At 34.6% G+C, this 22142-nt stretch overlaps 1 protein-coding gene and 1 long non-coding RNA gene across 6 annotated transcripts in view; one reads left to right on the forward strand and one right to left on the reverse strand.

Annotated features, from left to right (window-relative positions):
- PDE4D (phosphodiesterase 4D) overlaps positions 1–22142 on the forward strand; it is a 313752-nt gene that overhangs the window by 162559 nt on the left and 129051 nt on the right. Inside the window, exon 1 of one of the 4 annotated variants that reach the window (XM_058864347.1) lies at positions 20601–20948. The exons of the other annotated variants lie outside the window; for them this stretch is intronic. Within the exon in view, the coding sequence (XP_058720330.1) occupies positions 20884–20948 (65 nt within the window). The 5' untranslated portion in view covers positions 20601–20883. Of the gene's footprint in view, positions 1–20600; positions 20949–22142 lie in introns of those variants that run through there. 4 annotated transcript variants of the gene reach the window in all.
- On the reverse strand, positions 468–6579 carry LOC131592675 (uncharacterized). Of its 2 annotated transcripts, none has more exons than XR_009280688.1 (3): positions 6506–6579; positions 6013–6126; positions 468–866 (listed from the first exon to the last, which is right to left on the reverse strand). It is a non-coding gene; the product is annotated as an uncharacterized LOC131592675 (long non-coding RNA). The 2 variants fall into 2 exon arrangements; XR_009280689.1 differs by having other exon boundaries at positions 6013–6188; positions 6506–6575.

The following is a 22142-nucleotide window of genomic DNA, read 5'->3' on the forward strand; positions in this document are numbered from 1 at the left end:
GATTTCCTGATGAATTGGTTTTAAATGGTGAGCAATAACCTCCCATTCCTAGTGGTGTCTGTACTGGCCAGGCTAGATATCCCATGCTCTTAATCTTGTTGGGTAGTCTTACTTTCATTACTGTCTACTTTTTTGTTCATCTCTCCCCATTCTCTTTTCTCAGAGAAGTTTACAAAGATGCAGTATTATGTAAAGGCAACAAGGATCATTTCAGAAGGTAGAATTTCAATCTCACTGGAAATTTTGCATTTTTAAAAGAAAAAAGGCAACCCAACCTTGTAGCAAATAGTTTTACATAATTTTCTATGTAAAGAACATTTTTATTTTAAAATAAGAAAATACAAAATGTTTATTCAGGTTTTCTTTTTTCTTTTTGTAGTGTCTCTTCTTCAGGATTTCTGACTCGTTAGAAGGCTAGGAAGTCTTAGGAAAGAAGGAAATACGTTATAATGCATGCAGCTGAAGAAATGGGGGGTTTAGCAGTAGGAGGAGACAGATGTTTCCCATCAGCATACCCATACACCTGATCGTTATATACATGTGTACTAAATAAACAGTCTGCACACATACAAACACACGTGTGTGGGTGTATCCCACAATGAAGTGTACAAACTATCAGAAGTTTTTCAGGAAGAAGCTGAATTAAAGCACATACTTTTTTTGTCCACATGAACTTGGTTTTCCTTTATTTGTTTTACCTTTGCAACATTTCCAGTCAGTACTTGGCTCTTCAGAGACTTAGCTTTCACAGGCTTTGGTACAAATTTCTGTTGCAGTTGTAAAAGTAAATGACACAGTTGAACAAACAACGGGATCAGATGAACTCTTGTTAACACTAGCTGAAGTTGTTTAGCTAGTAGAGAAACCTGAAATGGAAAAAAAGAACCAAACTATTTAAAGGGGATATAATTCTCTTCAGGTGGAGGATGGGAGTCCTCACTTAGTTTTTTATTATAACAGATGTAGGCAAAGTAAATGGACAAATATAACAAATAAATAAATTTATGACTTCAGCTGAAGCTAGATGTGCATTACTTTGATAGATGCTATGAGTTACCCTGTGAATTCAACTCAGTCGGCAGCTGCAGGGAAGTGGTCATTACAGATGGACCAGAATCTGCTGCTCAGACACCTCTGGTGTAATGATGCACAAGCATCATGTGGCACTATGAAATAGATGCATTTTTTTGCATTACTTCTTTTGTACTATTAAGTGTGGATATATTCTTAAATTTACTTGGTTTTCTAAAGTATGTGAAATGTACTTAAAATTCTAGGTAACCAATTGCATAATTTTTCTTTACTTCTTGCTCTTCCTTGTGACATAAAAAGGAAATGTAAATATGATCATGCAAACATTAAACTGGAAACTCAGAGAAACTGGTTATTTTAAGCAACAAAGTTCATTTGGTTTCTATCATGCACTGGAGGCCAAACCAAGTGTTTCAATATCATTTGCACAGCATTGAACCATGGACTGAACAATCAGAAAACTGAATATTTGGAAACTGGGTTATGTCTCTAAAACTGTGGAAGTAAAATCCACCAAGTTAAGTTTCTACTTATGGCAAAGGAGAAAATGAAATTTCTTTTAGGCATCATATAAGAAAAACACTCTAATGAACTTGCCATGCAGTATCTAGAAGTAATGGGTTCCTCAAGAGAAGTGCCATTGGCACCTGAGAATCAGGAAGAAATTTACACTAGTCTAACATATGTGGTTTATCTTGTGAACCTTCTGAAAGAAAATGTTGATTTGTGAAGAAAGGTTTCTGTTTCACATATAGGGGAGAAAAAAAGAGGGGGGGAAAAAAAAGGAGAGACAAAAAGATTAAAAGTAAATGTAATTTCTTAACATTGATCCTAGCATCCAGATGAATCCCTTAATGAGGTAGTCATGCAGCCTTAATGAGCTTGTAAGTGGCAAATGGTGTTTGTTCCATGTCTCCTCTTGGCCACAGTATTTGTTTAAGCTCTCTCACATATGACACAATAAAGTCTAAATTGGAATATGGAACATGACATATTTGAGGCCTATCTCATTTTTGAATAAAAATAGATGTAGTTCTGTTTTACAATAAACTCTGCCTGGCATCATAGTAAATGTAATTTCCTATGTAAAAAAGTAATTTACTATGTAAAAGTAATTCTAGACAGAGTGGTTTTACAATACAAATACAAGCACACATTACTAACAAAATAGGGCTTATTGTTTACAGATAAGAATATAATTATTTAAAACAGGTGGTATATTAATTTATAGGTAGTGTAGTGTTACGTTTCTAAAAATCTGTTTCATGATAATGACAAAATTTCATCCTCACATACAGAGATTTTAATTTTACTGTCACAGTTCTTCATGCCCTTTTTAGACTATGATTAAAATATAAAGTTTTATTTATATTGTAAATAATTTTCAGTCTGGTTTACTAAATGCACCATATATTAACCTAAAAATTAATGTAGAATTTAATATAAATATGTACTAATGCATTAGTTGCTGTTAAACATCTAATCATACAGTGATATGACTGCCCTATAAATGCCAAAACTCACAAACTATGTTTTTGTAAAAATCTGATGTAAAACCTCTCTTTTGGGTAGCTTGATGGCAACAAAAAGTGCTTGCTGCTCTGGTTTTAGTGAGTATTATGTAAGGGCATTGATTTTTCCATGGTTGAATCTGCAGAGTGAATAAAACAACCAGGAAATCTTTTCAGCTGGGGAACTGTGACTAGATAGTGTGACTAGATGGCAAGGAGGATGTAGCCAGGTGGGGGTCAGGCTCTTCTCCCAGGCAACCAGAAACACAACAGAGGTCACTGTCTTAAGCTGGGCCAGTGGAATTTTAGGCTGGACATTAGGAAAAAACCTCTTTACAGAAAGAATGGTTGAGAGGCATTGGAATGGGCTGCCCAGGGAGGTGGTGATCATTGTCCCTAGAGGTGTTTAAAAAAAGACTGGACTCAGTGCCTTGGTTTAGTTGATGAGGTGGTGTTAGGTCACAGGTTGGACTTGATGATCTCCAAGGTCTTTTCCAACTGAGTTAGGTCTGTGATTCTCTGACAGGGCCATATCAGTAATGCTAACCATCCCTGCTCCCTGGAATGGAATATAAGGGGCCAAAACATTCTTCTGGAAAGGTCCTTGCTTTGAGGCCCAGGTAGTCTGCAGTAGCATTCAAACCAAGAAGAGCGTGCAGCCTTTCTATTGCATTAAAATAGATTGATCACAGCTTTCTACAGGACTATGTTGTTTTCTGCTTGTATATATTACAGTTCAGTCAGCTCCAGCGGTTTTTAGTTATATCTTGGAGAATCCAAGAGTTTGTTTAAAAAACCTTTCATTTTTCCTTTGTCTTCAAGCAACTAAATCTTAAAGAGTTTATCAAAATCAAAAGAGCCAGGAGCTTTCAAAAGATGAAGTTGAGATTTTCATCTAAAGCCTGGGCTCTAGAAGCTTTAAGGAAAATATTTAGTCTGTGAGATTGGAAATATTTCAGAGGGTAGCAAGGCGGAATAGTGTGATTTTGACATCCACACCCCAAAAAATTTAGTTACCTAAAATCCTAGTTTTCACCTCACAGAGTGGATGTGTGACCCATAGTGGTCATTTTGAAGCCCTGCTTTTTATTCTGGGGTTCAAAGTAGAGAGCTGTTAGGCAGCAGTGTAAGGAATTCACCCAGACTAGTGTTGTCATGGAAAACTCACCAGGTGCTTCTCCCCTGACATTTTTCCAAGATGCAGATTTCCTAGCTGTCTAATGCAACTGTTTTAGAAAGTAGGGAAAGGAGCAGACAGTCCTGGAAAAACTGTGCTTCCTCTTCCCACTAAGTGAATAATTTGCTGGATTTGTACTCTCTTCACACTTTCAAAGAAACAACTGGTCTTGACTTTGGTACCAGAAGATATTTTATATGTTGGGCCATTTATTTTGAAATCAATATGTTATTCTGATTATGGTTTACAGTAGCTTATGTAAATTTAAATGCAGGATAAATAGCAGTCAGAGGATGCAGTGAAAATTATTTATTGCAGTGTAGATCTAATTGATCTACAGTTAACCAGGTTTTTGATAAAGAAAAACAGATGAGTTATATTAACAACTTCTTGTAAATATTTTCTCACATGACGCTTCTAAATGGTTTATATAAAATTTCCTTTTGGTGCAGTATATTTATTTGATCCTGGAACATTTAACTCACCATTAAATGTCATACACACTGTTACTATAAAAGGATAAAACTGCTTCCAAGTGCATATTGTTTCAGTAAGACATGAGCTTGTTCATGCCAGCTCTTTGGGTTTACATAGTCTCTTCAAAATAGCTGCTTTAGAAGTTATGGTAATAATGAAAAACAGTGTAAAACACTTTTTGGTAACAATATAAAGTGTTCTTGGGCATCTGTGCTTGAAGTCCTACAATGCTTATCCTAACTTTGTGCAGAAGCATTATTTTTGCATTTATACTGGGGCTTCTAGGAAAGTAAAGTATGAATGTTATGTTAGAAAGACATTGTGGTTCTACATTCTTAAGGAATGTGATTTTTTCCTTCAATAATTTTTACATATTTCCTTCATCTGTATTTAATATTTTTATTTATAACCTAAATATTTGGTTTTAATTACAGTTATTATTGTATTCATTAATTGAAGTCATTGCAGAATTTCTGCCATGTTTTGGGAATTTATTTCTGGCTAACAAATTTAGTGCTGCTTTAGTGTCATTCTCTCTATTTCTTGTGTCACTAAGAATATGTACTAACACTATGATTTAATTTACCATTGGTAGATTAATGCTTGGTTGATATGATATCTATGAAAAAGAATCTTTTCATAGATCACAGGAAGATAGAGAAATTTTTGTCTTTATTTTCTGTATTTCTAATAATCCAGTGATTTCTTTAGGCTTTGCAAACACAACTTTAAGTTAAAATTTAAAACAATCTGATATTATTTTTCATCCACAAATGTCAGGTTTTACTGTAGTATTGTAATTAGTGTGGACTCAGTGTTGTAATTTAATAAATGGTTAACTACAGAAAATTCAGAGGAGTCACAGGATTAACTTCTACAGATTTGATATACAGGTTTTATTTGGCAACATGACAGGAAACTATAGAGCAAAGAGTGGAAAGAAGAAAAGAGCTATTAAGGGAGGAATAGTGTACAATGAAAGAGACAGGGTATGACAGTAAGAGGTCTGTCTATTCACTCAGTAGCAAAAACTGCATCACACAGCTGCAGCTCAATTTTTTCATTTCTCTATTTTGAAGGGCTGAAATTGTTTCCCAGCTGCATAGAGCCTTTTGATGTGTAATGTCTGTCTATAGCAAAACAATATTTGGAGCTCCTTAGAAACAGGAGTTCCTGGAGGTGACAATCTGCCCGTGTGAGTTACCTTCATGGTTACACCTTACTGAGTTCAAGAGAACATGATATGGATTCCCCTTCCAATAATATAAATTAACTGATTGTAAGAATTTATCTAATAAACAACTAGTAATATGTGTAATGGCCAGGCATAGGCCAGAGCCATCCCAAGTTGCCAGAAACCAGTAGAATCTGGATACAGATGTCAGCTAGAGTCATATAAATCTTCATTACAGTTTTCAAGCCAAAATTTTATGGTAACCCCTACCATAGACAAACATGGCAGGCCAGTGGTGCTAGCACACAGAAATTTCCTGTTTCCAAACTCAAACCACATTCATAAAATTTTACAACATTTTTATCAGTCCTGTACCTTTCACAGCTGCTCTAATTGCAGAGGCATTTATTTAATTTATTTTTGGAACCTATTCTACTATGGTGAACTTAGTATCACTATAAAAAAAAAATTGTTTGTGATTCTTTTCAGCAAGTGTTCAGAATTTGCAAGGTACCTGTTGATGCCTCTCTCAATTAAATTTAACCAAAATACGGCAAAAACTTAAAAGCTGTCTAAAGGACTTTTTAATGAAGGAAATACCATTTAAGAAATGCTGAGGGAAATCTAATTTACAAACTCACTTGCTCTAGTATCCAGACCACCCATGTGGCCTACAAGCACTGAAGTTTCCTGGAATATCAGTTCAGGGGACCAAAACAGCATTCCTGCTCCACATGTATCCATAGGTCTTCACACTTCAGAGTAAACCAAATAGACAGTAAACCAGTACTGCTTCAGCTCCTCCTTCTTATAACTGCTGTAAAGTGAATTAGTCAATGCTGTATAAATTAGTTGGTGTGAAACATCACCTTGAAATCTTGCATTTCATCTTCAAGCATTTTGAAATGGTACAGTTAGTGTTGGCTATTGAGGAAGTCAAGAGTTTTTGTTGTTCTTTTTCATTTTTACTTCAAAACAAAACTTGTGATTTTTTTCCCTCAAAACAAAACTAATTTTGGAGGTCTAGTTTAAATAGACAGAACAGTGCATCTCTAACATGTTGATCAATGTTGAATATTCCTGAATATATTAAACAGAAGCCACATGCACTGTGGAAACAAACATACATTTTACCTGTAATTTGGAATGCAGTCAAATTCATGAAGAATGTTCTGTAGCACACTGCAGTTAGGGTCCAGTGGTGTTCTAGACAAAAGTACATGAAAAATAATTTCAGGATTGGCTCTTTGACATTTTTTTCATTTGGTTCAGCTTAGATTTGCATGTTTTGTGGGATGCTTTTATATATAAAATAGTAAAAAAAAAAAAAAATAATGGTCAGGGAAAAAAAACCTGAGGTAGTTCAGCTTCTTGGTACTTGTCCCAGTAAATTTATAGGGAAAAATGTTTTCCAAGACCCACAGGAAACGAAGTTAACTGAACTGAACCTATCTTGCTGAGATGATTTTCAGGAAAGTGACATATCAGGATGAAAAATCCAAGTTGATTAAAACCAATGAAATATATGGACTGCGATAGATTAAGGGAATAACTTAGCACAAAATTCAAATGGATAACACTTGACTATATAAAGTCCAGTATAGTTGCATTTTTAGCTTTTATATATTGAGAGTGGCAGTGGAACACATGAAAAAAATACACCCCTGAGATGTGAAGAGGGTTTCCAGTTGTTTATTCAACTACAAACCTGGTTACAAAAGCTGCAGATGCTTTGGTTCATTCTTCATTAATTATTTTATATTTTGTTCTTAATAGTTATATGTTTTGGTTTTTTAAACATAAGGGCATGTTTATTTGGTGAGACTTCTGTCTTAGTCTTTCTGCAAACTGGCTTTAAAGAGAGTATCATGATATATTATTGCTGTGCTTTTTTTTCTCTAATGGTGTAAATAAACCATCAGTTTACTGAGTGGTTGGAGTTAGTGTTTGCTGAAGTTACAATGCAAAATGAGGCAGGAAAGCGTTATTAGCAATCATCAGCTTCAATTTATAAATCAATTGTAACAGAGTAAAAAATCAGTGTGTGTACCTAAAATCTGTCATGTAAACTAAATATATTGAGCAGTTAAATACCACTTTGTGTACTTAATAGCCAGGTTTGCTGTAGCAAGGCTTAGTTGTTCAGGAATAATGGCCCATCAGCTGAGCCTGAAAGAGATCCCAGACTGATTTCAGACATGAGTAAGACAAGAAAACATAGGGGCAGAAGTGAGATCTGAAGTCTATATTGAAGAAAAGCAAGTCAAGTATAGGAAATTGTTTTTTTAACATTATTTTTTGTGTAGCAGTGATTGTATAGTATAAACTTAAGTATACTTATATGCAAATATACATATTTGCAATATGTGCCATGTTTTCCACTTCAAGGAGAAATTATTACTTTTTTGACTGATACACCTACCAAGGGAGGAGCAACAGGTTCTGTCACTCCATTGTAGCTGCTCTGCCTTATCAAGAGGGCCCCTCTTAAAAGAGCTGAAGCGAGATAACTTCGAATGTGGAGCTCTCAAGCATGCTCTAATTTAAACCAGAGATTAATGTCCATATCACAAGCTGGAATTACTGAAGATTAATAATTACCATATATCTGTGGATAAATAGCTACAGGACAGAAAGATGCAAGTTACTAATTTCGTTACATACTGTTAGAGACAAAAGATTAAATACATTTCATGTTCAAGCTAAAACTAGACCAAAACCAGGATACATAAATGATGAAAGGATGTCTGTATTACAGGAGAGGCCTAAAGATTGTTTAGAAAAGTGATTTAACTATTCTGATGTTCAATGGGTTTTCTTCATTAAGATTTTTGTTTGTTGACAAGGGTTGAAGAGAACTTTTTTGTCAGGGAAGTTACTCATATTATTCTTAAGCTCCAATGCATTTTTTTTATTCTTATCTCTAATGCTCTGCAAAACCCTTATCCATAAGGGGTTTACAGAGTTGAAGGAGGCCTATTTAAAATGGCATTCTCCAAAAAAAAAAAAAAAATCAACAAAAGACAAGCCAGAAGGATTTGATAGAGCTTAAAGACAAAAATTTTAGACCCACAAAGTTAGGTTCTTCACGTATAATTTTTTCATCTATCAAGAATGCTATGCATCTCAAAAGCTATCTCAGTTAATATGTATTTTTTTAAATGAAAAGCCATGGATTCTCATTACTGTAGTATACTTTATCCCCTGCACTCGACATCATCATAAAAACTGTGTAAATCATAAAAAACAAGTTCTGCAACCTAGAATCATCTTTCTGAAGCAATGGAGGAAGGTCAAAAATAAGAGGAGCTTTGTTGCATCTCATCCCTCAGTGTGATGCAAAAGGCAAGGCAGGGAATTGAAAGGTGTCATTTTGCTGGACACTAAAATTAACAGAATCCCATACTCATTGTTATTTTTAATGTTATATTTTCCTTACCATCCACTGGTCACCTTCTACTCTATAGATGCTGTTTCTCTCTTTTTGCTCTTCACAGATCTGTTATTTATTCCCTTCTCAGCATCTCTTTCTTCTTCAGCGCTCTTTTGTTTTATTTTGATTTGTTTCCCTGTAGGTTTGTTTTATTCTAGCACTGTCAAATCACTTTTAAGAGATATCTTTTTCTGTAAATTATATGTTCTACAAATTACGTATTCTATAAATGTCTTTCATTGATTAAGAACTTAGAACATTAGCATATTTGAACTCTGACTTATTTTGGCAATACAGGTTTAATTGTCAGTATCTACATATTTGAAAAGCTTTATTCAAATCCTAGAAAAACAGAACTAGCCTGTTTTATTTTGTAAACAAAACCAATCCTTCTCTAACATCCTTACTGTTTTAGAAGATACTGACAAATATAATTAATTTAATTATATTAGTAATTAAATAATTCAATTAATTTAGAAGTTAAGATACTGACAATTATACTGACAGTTAAGATACTGTTACTGAAGTTAAGAACTATATACTGACAAATACGTACTGGCCTATGTTTATGAAATTTGTGGCCATCCCTACCAAGGCTGTGAATGAGTAGATTCTGAAGGCACATTGCATTCCTGAGAGCTCAGCCTCTTCCCTGAGACCTCTGAGCCTCCAGTGATGTGCAGCCTGGCACGTCTTTGCCAGCCAACTCAGCCACAGATCCTACTGCTTCATTTTATAGGACTGGGTATGCAGAGGGTCTGTATTAAAAAAAAACCAAACCATTAAAAAAAAAACAAACCATCCTCAGACAAGAGGATATGAACCTTTCATGAACTGCAAAGCTGAGAAATGTGATCATAATTCTAGTAGTCATGCTTTTCAAATGGGCTATTCTCATTTACTTGAGTTAGAAATAATACTTTTCTGTTGCTCTAGGTAGTTAAAAATTTATAAATCATTAGAAAGTTTTTGAGATTTTTGTTTTCCTCAGATGCCTTTCTGAGAAAGAATATTGCCAGAATTAGTGGTCACTATAAGTGTAAGCTTTTTCAGAATAAAGATTTCTGCACAGAGCTTTCTCTAAAATTAAGAACCATTTTGTGGTTTAATTTTTAATTTTTTGATTCATAATTTTTTGAACCATCAGGCCAAGGGTCATAAAGGAAATGCTTAAGGGGAAAGCTGCTATGCTAGAAGGAAAACACAGTGCAGAAGCAAACCAGGAGAACTTCCAACACTCTGTTTCAATGACTTTGGAGAAATGAGATGGGATAACTAAGCTCCAAATATTCATAACATTATTAAATTTATCAACACTGTTGTATACATTTTAAAATAAACATTGAAAAAATCCTAGTTTTTCTCCTGCAGTCAGTGCAATATATATTAGATTGAGAACTTTTTATGCAAAGCAGCCTATTAGGTCATTTTTGTCTTTGTAAAAATGGCATCCTAACTGAGAAAGGTTTTAGATGCCAAGAATTTTTTTAAAGTTGTAAAAGGCAAAAGTGAATAATTTATTTGTGTTCTTGTCCAAAGTAACAGAACACAATGGATTGAAGCAAAAGGGAAAAAAAAAATCTCTGCCAGTTTCTCTCTTAAATGTAATTTTATCTGGATGATGATCAGCTGGATTGACTTTGCAAGATTGACTTTATTTACACATACAAAGTTCCTTAAATGGCAAAAATAAATTCCATTTATTTTTATATAGCATTTTATAACTTCATATTCCAGAGACAGTAATGTGCATCTAGCTGTGATTTGTAAACCTGCCAGTATATTTTGAATGCTAGTTCAAATTAAATTAGAAGTTATGAAATATCTGTGTATGAACATGTAAGCTAAAAGAATATATTATTATAGCCAACATTTAATGTCAGTAGTTGTCTTTAGCACAGTTTGCAATATAAAATACAAAATTTTCTGAATTTTCAATATAGTGAATTATTATAAAAGAAAGAGATTTCACTTTTTATATTATATATATTTATATATATATTATATTTATATATTTATATTATTTACAATAATATATACACTATATACTTACAATATTTGTAGAATAAATGTTTCTGAAATTTTCTATAAATAAAATTTCATGTAAGCTTTCACATAGTCTTAGAGATTTTTTTCTGTACTTTCATAAGTAATCTCAGATAATAATTAAAAAAGAATTCAGAAGTGTTTTTTCACCCCAGTCTGTTTTATTTTTTTAACTCTCCCTTAGAAATGTAATAGAAACCAAAAAAACCACCCTTCAAAGTTACATGTAAAATGCTGACAGTAGTTGAAAAGGGCTGACTCTAGTTTTTGTAGGTTTTGTGCAAACACACTGAAATACAGGCCATATGGTTTTAACCGAGAGTGAACACATTCTGTTAGACATGCTGCATAAATTAAATTGTTTCATATAAGAACTGTTGCAATTTAGATTTCTCTATATCCATGGAATAGATCCTCCTGGAAGCAATGTTCAGATACATAGAAGACTAGGAAGTTAACCAAGATAGAACAGGACCAAAAGAGCCTGACCAACTTCTGGGCCCTCCTGTGATGGAGCTACTGCAATGCTCAAAAGGGGAAGACCAGCTGATGTAATCTGCCTGGGCTTCTGAAAGCTTTAAACACAGTTCCACATGGAACCACAAACTCCAAACTGGAGCTTTGAAGTTGGATTTTAAGGATAAAATAAGGAAAGGGTGAGATGGATGCAGTCAGAGAGTTGCAGTCAATGGCTCAGTGCCCAGATGGAGGCCAGTGATGAGTGGTGTCCCTCAGGGCTGTCTTGGGACTTTGGTTCTTCATTATCTTTATCAGTGACAGAGGCAGTGGGACCATGTGCACCCTCAGTACCTTTGCAGGGAGATGAGAAAGTGACACTTCAGAAAGATGGGATGCCATCCAGGGGCACCAGGACAAGCTTGAGAACCGAGACCACGAGAAACTAAGGATGTTTAAAAAGTCTGAATGCAAGGTGCTGCACCACAATCAGAGCAGTCCTACATGTGAGTGCAGAACTGGGAGGAAAACTTACTGAGAGCAGCCCTGCCAAGAAGGACTTGTAGGATCTCGGTGCTAAAAAGCTGGACATGACCCAGCATTGTACCCTTGCAGCCCAGAAAGGCAAACGTGTCCTGGGCTATATCCAAAGCAACATGGGCAGCTGAGAGGGGCAGGGGATTCTGCCTCTGTGCTCTGCACTGGTGAAATCTCACCTGCAGTGCTGCATCAGCTTTGGGGGCCCTGGCACAGGAAGGACCTGTTGAAGCTAGTCCAGAGGAGGCCACAGGGATAAAGAGCAGGCTGGAGTTCCTTTTCTATGAAGAGAGGCTGAGAGTGTTGGGGTTGTTGAGCCTGGAGAGGAGAAGGCCCCAGGAAGACCACATTTCAGCCTTCTGATAGTTAAAGTGTCTTAGAAAAGAGAAGGAGAACAGCTTTTTATAGGGGCAGATAGTGACAGAACAAGGGAGAATGGTTTTAAGATTAAAAAAATGAGGGAGTTAGCTTAGATATTAGGAAGAAATTGTTTATTCAGACGGTAGTGAGGCACTGGAACAGGTTGTTCAGAGAAGTTTGGAATGCCATTTTCCTGGCTTTGTTCATGGCCAGGTTTGAAGGGGCTCTGAGTAGCCTGGGACACTGGAAGATGTCCCTGCCAATGGCGGAAGAGTTGGAATATGTAATGATATTAAATATTAATTATCACTAGGTGATATTTAAGATCCTTTCTAACCCAAGCCATTCTATGTTTCTATATTTTTTTCTTTTTTTAAGGAAATATGTTGTAAAGTTGATGAACACCATTTAATTAAAAAACAGAACACACTAAATAAAGAAAGAGGAAGATTTGATGCCTGACATCTTATTTTAGTTAGAGATTCTTTCTTCATTTATCACAGCAGCATATATCTAGAAGGAAGTTAGCTGGATTGAATTCAATGTTAAAAATAGAGATAGCTTTGCTAATCAAGTACTGAAAGAGATCATCAAGAAAAATAAATAGATTGATTTTCTTCATTAGAAGACTACCTACACTAAAACACTAGCTAGGTATCAAGTGAAACTGTACTAGTCTCAGAATTGCTATCCTACAGGAAGTATACTGAGGTCTACATATAAATATTCCTCTGTGGATATCCATATAATAGGCTAAGTTGTGACATGTTTGGTGGTGCACAAAGTATCTCTTACTCGTAGAAGGGTAAAGAGGAAAGATGCACATTTTCCATGGCAATGCACTGGCAATACTGAAATTTTTGCATCCAGTTTAGGCCATTTATATTTCCACAAGAACATGAAGTTTCTGGCTACTGTCATCTGTGATGATATTTACAGCCAGTGTTGCTGAGGGTTTCTTTGGGATTAATACAGCAACATGGTTTTCTTGTGCCTGGTATATTGTTTAATAAGGGGAAATTAATATAAATACAGAATAAATAGTTCAGATAGATCTAACAAATTAGTCCTGAACTGATAAGAAGTTTAGAATCAGTGAAAATCAGAACATACTGTATCTCTCCCTCCAGATGCCTGAATATTCAGGAGAAGTAGGTCTTACACAAGTTTTCAGTGGTAGGCATAACTGCTGTACTATATACATGGATATTCCTTTGGATTACTTTGCTTTTCCTCCTCTGGGAAGGAACAGGGGGGGAGGGGGGGACATCAGAAGTGCAGGTTTGTTTTTTTTACTACATTAAATATGAATTGGTGCAGTGGTGTCTTGGCATTGTTCATCTCTCATACAATCCAAATATGATAAGATGTGAGGCCAAATATGGAATTTGTCAAGTTTACATTCCTATAAAAGGAAAAAAAAAAAAATCCTATCCACATTCAGTTCAACTGCTACAAGTAGGAGAGTAGAGAGGCAAAAAATCTACAATCCCCATGTTTTATAAAATTATAGGTTTTATCCTGGTACCACAGGATTTATCAAGTATATCTTGAATTGTCCAAAACCTAGGGTTCTAACATAAAATAGGCAGGAAGCCATAGTCCACAGGAGGATAGACAGCTGAGAGGAGCAGTTCTGTCTGCTTAAAATAGATGTCTGAATCATGGAAACAGACTATCCCAGCAAGTGCCTATCAGAGCTGTCTCTAGCAGGAGCCTAGCTGACCAGTTTAAATGAGCAACCAATCCTCTGGCAGCTCAAGGCTAGTGAGAAAACTCCTTTCTTAGTGTGCCTTGTTTAACTCTCAGTGAATAATTCATGACAAGTAATGTACTCTCAATGTAACCTTCATTTGTTCTCATAGAAGCTCTCCAGTAACTTGCAACTTTTTTAAATACATGTTTTTTTCCCTTTACTTACAATTTTGAGTTAGACAGTTTTGCTTTAAAAATCAAACACATATTGTACTTTTGAGTGTTCATATAAAATGTTTGGTGTTTTTTCACCTCATACAAGCCAGATTAAATCTTTGGAGTTTTCCATACCTCAAAAACAGAAGTGGAACATGACTAGCAAATTTTGTACAAATTCAAGTGGATTTTTTTTGAACACAAGTGTCATAGAGGTGTACTTTCTCTTCAAGAAAGGCTTTGCAACATAATCAACAATTTAGATTTAATTTTAGTTCCTGACATTTTTCTGAAGGACTTAGAGGTATGGATGATGTCATTCTACCAAACAAGAGTCTTATCCATGTCTGACTCATTCAGGTCATGGTCCCATACCTGTGGATGCCAAGTTTCCAGTGAAGGACATGGAGAAATCCACTCTACTGTTTTGTAGAAAATTCTTCAGTTACACTAATGTTAGTTACCTCACCTTGGATTTGCTTTCAGGATGACTTTCTGACAGTAAAAGTTGATTGTTTCCAAAAAAGATAAAATGTTACAGAAACATTTGTCTTAGTGTATGTGTGGCTGGGGTGGGCACCTTTTCTCTTAATGTTCGATTTTAGTTCTAGACAAGACAAAATTGAAAAAAAAAACAAAAACAAATAAAAAATGCTTTACTAAATAAGACTATCTAATATACTTAAAATTTAAGTATAAATTTTCAGGTTGCACATGCAAGTTGTGTTTGCTTGCAACAGTGTGTACTCTTGAAATACATGCATAATATTATATTGCATATTTGCATTATATGCCATAATCTTGGAATGGTGGTATTCCTAAGAGACTTCCAACCTTCTCTTGTTAATCTCACACTATCCCATCCTTCTGAACAAGATGATGATGAAAGAAGGCATGTGTTAAAATATATAATGGGTCTCAGATAGTAAGCCTGATGCTCAAGAGTAACTTTGTCCAGGACCAGACATTAATATGAAAACTTTGTAAAATAATACCATTCTCTCTTGCCTTTCCTGGTAGCCTACTTCATTTAGGGGAAAAAAAACCAACAAAAAAAAAGAAAACAAACAAACAAACAAAAAAAAAAACCAAAAAAAAAAAAAAAAAGAAGAAAATGTTAGTCTTTTTTTTTTTTTTAGCCAAACAAAGCTGACATATAACTTTTGGAAACCATATCTACTGCTTCACTCCTTACTGAGTTGAGCATGAGGCACCAATGTTTATTTTTAAGCAACTATTTAGCTAAGAAATTGTAGTCTGAGTTTGTGTGGAGCAAGTAGTTCAAAAACAGAAGGTCTGATGGAAACATTGATAGGTTTTTCCTTTAACCTTGTAATTAGTGCTGTATTACTGCAGTAAACCCATTTAGATCTGAAAAACGAATATGTTTCTATAATGCAACTCATATTTTCATATGTCTATGTGTTCATATATATATAAATATAGATAAACCCATGGTTCAATCTGGGGGAAATTTTTATGTTTATTTTTTTTTAAAAAAAAGAAAAACAGCCTGACACAATAGGCAGCCTTCGCTGAGCTGAAATCCAAAGTCTTCAAGTAGGGTAGTATTTAATTTTAGGCTATTTGCTGGTATGCAGTGTCAATCCAACATTAGCAGACATCATTTTTTCCAACCTTAATGACAGATGTAACCATAGACGACAGCATAGCTGATGGCACTGTTTGCCTAGAATATAATATTCCTCAGAAAAAAAGCACTCTGCTCCTAAAAATTAGCTCTTTATTTTCTTTTTGAGTCTCCAGCTATGAAGCTTTGCACAGGCTCTATTTTTATTTGTGCAATGGAATCTATGCAGACCAGCAATGGTCAGTTAGTACTGAGGTTGTTAACCTCCAATTGCATAGCTGATTAAATCAAAGTAAAAGAAGGCAGGGATAAAGGCAGAAGGACACGTTTTCAGCCTGACATGTATCAAGAACCTGACTGCTGTGGAAAGGAGCAAGGTGCTGTAAGGCCTCTCCATGATACATGCCTCCTTTGCTGTTCATGGTACAGCTCAGGCAGCAGCACCTGGCAGCTTCAAAGGAAACTGAGATCAAGCATCTTCAGATAAGGCATCGTACTAGAATTGGGTATTCTTACAGAAGACCCTCCCTGCCATGTGGTCTATGAGGAGTTTTGCATATTGGATTTTGTGTAAGGCCTTTGTAGAGCACATAGTAACTTTGTTTACACTGCAAGCACTGAGCTAATAAACCATATTTATTTATAAGTTGGGTAGCTCAATCCAGGCAGCTAGATGTAAGTGGATACAATGAGGAAACACCAGTGACATACATCATATTTCTGCTGTGCCCTTTGGTTTTCCTTTTTTAATTCTGATGAATTCTACACTCTAGTTATCATTACATTTTTTTCTTCTCTTATGCAGTAATGTGTAACTTTTTCTTCTTTCCTAAAGAACTACAGCCAAAAGGGAATATGCTGTTGCCTTGACATGAATGGCAAAATTTAGTTTTCTGGAATTCTAACCCTACAAAAAAATATTTCTAAAATCACTTGCTATGCTGAGCAGTGGCAAAACCTGCAGCTGGGTAAAAAATTTGTTTCTCTGATTTTCTGACTTAATACTTGTTTTTGAAAGATGTGTCTCCTGAACCTGTATCTACATTACTATTTCTCAGACCCACTCATGCAGGTAATATAAGAACATTTTGTTAATCTTTCCTGTCCTTCACCTTGTTGTGCAGTATAGGACAATAAGAGGATAATCTAGCTCTGCGGATTAATTAGAATGCACTGTGCAACTCAAGAGTTTCACAAAACTAATTGATGTCATGCGTAGTTTGTGAAAAAAATGTTTCCTACAGTGGAATGTGTACTCCAGCAGATTGGAAAGGTTGATTTCAAGTTTAAATGTGTATTCTTTATTTATTGAAAACTGTATTTCGTATAAATGTTGAAAATGTAAAGTGTATATGAAGAAATCAAAGATACAAACTGTGAGCAACAGTAACTAAGAAATAACAGGGATAGGCCTGAGTGAATGAGCCCAGCTCCAAGTTTTTAAAGAAATTTTACTTATCCTATTTGAAAAAATACCCGGGGTGAAACTAAGATTGCATATCAAAAGGCAACAGATTGCTTTGTAGCTTTCATTTGGTAATGTGTATTCCAAACGCCGCACTTAAGAGCCCAGTCATTATTTATGTCTGAAGGTTTAAGATTATTAATTCATTTCTTCAGGTTGCATAGAGCAGCAATAATAACCTGGCACATACTGCATGCTTTTTTTCATCAGTTTGATGTCCAAGTGCTTTATAAACAGCATTATGTGGGTTATACCTGTTTCACAAACTAGGAAGAAAAAACTCAGGATGTTTAAGCAAGTTTTCCATAACCTCAAGAGAAAGATGTTCCCAGCCATGGAACAGAACACTCAGTCCTCATTCCCTAAGCCATGCTTTTGGCAATTCATTTTAATATTCAATTTTTTGCACTGTAGCACTGATTTAATTCAATTGCTACTTTGAAGATAAGTAACTAAGATATAAGCATGCTCAAAGTGGGCTGAATCCAGCACACCTTTCATTTAATGGTGTTTTATTTCTGTATCTTTTTTTTCCTTAGATCTTTTAACTATACAACTAAAACTTTGGTTGATTATACATGCAGATAAAAAGGATTGTTGCTTCTCTTGATACTTTTATTATTAGTGTATTTAGTAGTACTGAATATCTCCATCTCTTAGTATTTTCATTCATTTTAAATATATTCTTCATTATTTTTTTATACAATCAGCACTTGCCTTAAATGTGGTGGCATCCCAGGAAGACTTCTCTTCCAAAGCCTTTTTCCTGCCACTACAAAAAATAAAAGGATTCCAAAAAGGAAAAAATGTGGGCTTGTTAGTGTTTTTTTTTTTTTAAGTTACATGATTACATGCACAAATCAGCTAGTTAAACAATGGCCATTTCTCTATTTATTCTCTTAATTTTCCTTAATTGCTTTCCTCTTAATTCCTCAAATTATGGGAATTGAGAGTTTTCATTATTTAACTGTATCGCAAATACAAGAGTAAATGCTACGCTGTCTTCTATGAGCACAGTGGACTAACATGCTCCTATCTTTATGTAAAACTTAACACAAATCTGCTTTGATGTTAATTGTAGCACAACAGATTTTATGTAGGAATTAGAAGTTGTTAACTGCCAAATTTGTTCTAATGGGTTCTCTAGAAACCTCTCTAGAAAAAGGTTGGCCTTTCTCATAATGAATATTAATAGGATCCTTTGTTTTAGCTTTAACAAAGTCAACTTGAATGATTTATCTGATGAATTTCAGATAAAACTAATATTCCCTAGAGGACTGTAAGCTCTCTTTCCTACTGGTTCCCTTTTTCGTGGGAAGCCTATGATTCTAAGGCTGGTCCCTGAAGACTGTTTTGGCCACTTGAAGTATGGTTGCTTAATTTATGTTTCATAATAGTTAAAGTTAATAGGCACCTGGAGAACAGTAGTTTATTTCTAAAGAGCTGAGGATGGAGACTAACAAAGAAAGCAGGTTTGCAGTGTGTGTTAGTACTTGATTAATGAGATGGAGAACTGGGACCCCATGAGAACTTTCTTTCTGAATTGCAATTGAAAAACAGTGACTCAAATTATTTGAGTACCTGCAACTAGAGTGTATTTATATTGTATAGTAGTGTCTAAATATGTGAATATTTCTAGTTTTATTTCTTGTAACTACAAGTAAAAAGCAGAATCTTGTATGATTCTACTGAAAACAGACTATCCTGAGATATTTACTTTGTGGCAAAGCAGAAATAATCTTTGAATATTCCAGTTCAGTATGATATTGCAAAAAACGTCGTCAAAACCTCTGTTTTGTTTTTTTTTCCCCTATATAAAATTGGAATAATGATTATATTTATAAATAATAAATAATCAAGAAAACTAAAAAAAACCCCAGCTTTAAAACAGGCAGGTATCCTGTAACAGTCAAGGATCTCTATTTTATATTTTTTTTTTCATGACCTATTACATCTGCTAAAGGAATAAAAGTTTCACAACATTGGGCTTGATTTATGTGCACTTCCATATATGTGTGACCTGCACAGTGACAGACCCAACTGTTACTAAAGGTCCTATGACTGTATGACCCTTCGAGCTAAATTTACCACAAATGCCTTTTCTATTCATTGAAGCTAACTTTCGTGATTCCATATGACCCCTACAAAAGGTCCTTTGCAAGTTACTAAGTGGTATTTGGGAGATAAGTGCCAGAAAACATGGAAAACGTGAAGAACAGAATGCAGAGCAAGAAACATTATTAACATTCCTTCTGCTGTTGTGGAACACTTTATATGCAGATCACTGGCAAAAACCTCCAGGGCAGTTAGGATCTTTCATGGTGATATACAGTGTAGTTCGAAATGCATTTATTGTACTGTTATAAAATAAAGCCAAAGGTTGTAGAGAGCCTTACACACATTCCAATTTGATTAATTTTTTTTATTTTTTGTGCATAATCTGTTTATAATAGTTCATATAAATTTTATAAATGCAATCTACAGTGCTTATTTTCATTATTTACCTAAGTGCACTACCATCCCAAATAATGTACTGCAACACTTGTAGAGAGTGAAAAGGAATGGCTGTTAAGCATGTAAACACTTGTTCAGCAATAAATTTGTTCTTTCAGTTTAAAACCAATTCTAACACAGTACAGAGCATTTGCAAAAATTTATAAATTAAATAATATAATGCCTGTTTTGTTTGCTACATTTCCCCCTCTTAAATGCTGAAATTGCCAAATATATCAACATAGGAATAAAGTCTCAAAGCTTTTATGATATTTTTTTGGCTAGAAATTATAAATGCAAATTTTTTTGTAATGCATAAACTATTAATGTAATTATTATAACAGGAAAATATATATGCAGTACAGCAGAAAGGATGTCATGTTATAGTTCTTCAATTAAGGTATTTTGTCCTTCAGTGATTAATAACAATCACTATGTGTATGTGTGTTTGACTTTAAAAGTCAAAGTCAACAAGGAATTTAATTTTTACTTAACTTCCCCACAGTGTTCTGAATGCCTTTCAGACAGGGAATACTTTCTGGTTTGTTAAGTTCAACAACAGTGCTCATTCACAGTATCTAAGCAAGTGTTAGGAGAAAGAGAAAGGGAAGGATTACACTTCTGGTTGAGGGTTTTAGTTGACTTGGAATAAAAAAAAAATCTTTGTTCCTTTCTTTACTCCACAGAGACTAAATTTATCTAGAATGTCTGTAAGTGGAACTTCTCTGCAAACTCAGAAATGTTCCTGTAACTTACATTCATTCTTTCCTTTCATTTACTATCCAGAAGTAGGTTTTTTTTTTTTGGTTTTTTTTTTTCTTTTTTTTTTTTTTTTTTATGTTATTTACCTTTAAACCTGTTGTTATCAACCTGCAAGAAAAAGATAGGGACTCTTTTCAGCTGCCTTCATTCTCATGTGACCTGAAGGGAGAATAGGTTCAAAATAGACTAGTTCCTCCCAGGGCAATACAAGACAGAAAAGAAAAGCACTGTCATTTCCGAACAGCACAGTGCTAGAGTAAACTCAGCATGAAAAAGGAAGGAGTTGCAGCATGTTAGAATTCTTCCTCCACAGCCGGGATTTTTTCACAAGAAGGATTTGGAGGGTGTTAAAAAGCAGAGGATTTTAAAAAAATACTTTGAAATTGAGTACTTTGAGAATGAGCTTCTTAAGGACAACTGATGTCTGACTGCTAGTAATACTAAAGGAATTTTTCAAAATGAGCATTGTTATGAAGCCAAGATCCCGATCTACCAGCTCCTTAAGGACTGCCGACGCAATGTGGTAATGTGGCTCGTTTGTTTCTTTCAGGCTCTCCTTCCTATTATGACACAGTGATATGTCCCAAGAAAGTCACAGGCTTTAGTTTTGATTTGATAGATTTTGCATGGTTATTGAAGATGTTCAGCTGCTGAGTTGCACAATAACGAGTAAAAAACAAAATTATTTAGCTTTTTTGTTTTAAAATACAATATATACAATTTTTTTAAAAAGAGAACCCTTTTCATACTTCTTGTAACACATGACATAAATTTTTACCCACTCAGCAATCAGGTTCAATTCTTACAGTTAGAGATACCTTGTAAGAAATCATAACAAAAAGCTTGCATGGAAGCTGGAGAGTAAAATGAAGTTTTTAGTTTGTGTGAGCTATTTTGGGATGCTTACATGTAGTTTTGCTGCATAAATAGGCTGACTGTTAGGGATGTGTCCTGGGAAGCAGCAGACTTTGTAGCAGCATGTGTGAGACTGCTGTGTTATGCTTCATGTGTTTCCCCTGCTCTCTGAGGCTTAGAGGAGTAGAAGTAGTCTGTGATATTGATCTTTCTGTATGATTTTCTTTCAGATTTTTTCAGTTATTAATCAGCAAAGCTTTGTCTTTTGAATATTTTTTTTTTCTTTATGCTTTTTAAGCATCACTTTATGCTTTTGAAAATTTGATAGGCATTGACAGGACAGCTTTCTATTAAGTAATAGAAAGTTAGAGAGTAAATAGAAAATTCCATTTACTCTCTTAATATGTCCCACATTTTGTTCTTTGTGTCTTAATAAAACCACCATAATTTTAATAAACAAATAATAGACTAATTGTTCACAGCTATATTTTACAGGTATAAAAGATGTATTTTAAATATAGCTTTTTTTTAAAATATAGCTTTTTTTAGCTGATGTGTTACTGGGAGATCGACTAGTAACTAAATACTGTTCTTTGTGAGGGAATGTACCCAGTTAATTGAATATTTGCCTTATAAAACCTTTATGTTTCAAATAGTTTTGGCTCTGAGTAAAAGCCATGTCAGTATTACTGTTAAAGCAGTTAGTAATTTATTCCAGTTAGTAATTTATTCCAGTTATCTTTTACTGAAACCGTTTTGCAGTAAAAGAAAATTAAACATGTACACCACTCAATCTAAAAAGTAGTCCTAGTTGTTCTCAGAAAGTGCCAAGGCAGAGTTCTGCTGAAATAAATGCTGTAAG

Source organism: Poecile atricapillus, chromosome Z, assembly GCF_030490865.1.
Source record: "Poecile atricapillus isolate bPoeAtr1 chromosome Z, bPoeAtr1.hap1, whole genome shotgun sequence".
Lineage (NCBI taxonomy): Eukaryota > Metazoa > Chordata > Aves > Passeriformes > Paridae > Poecile > Poecile atricapillus.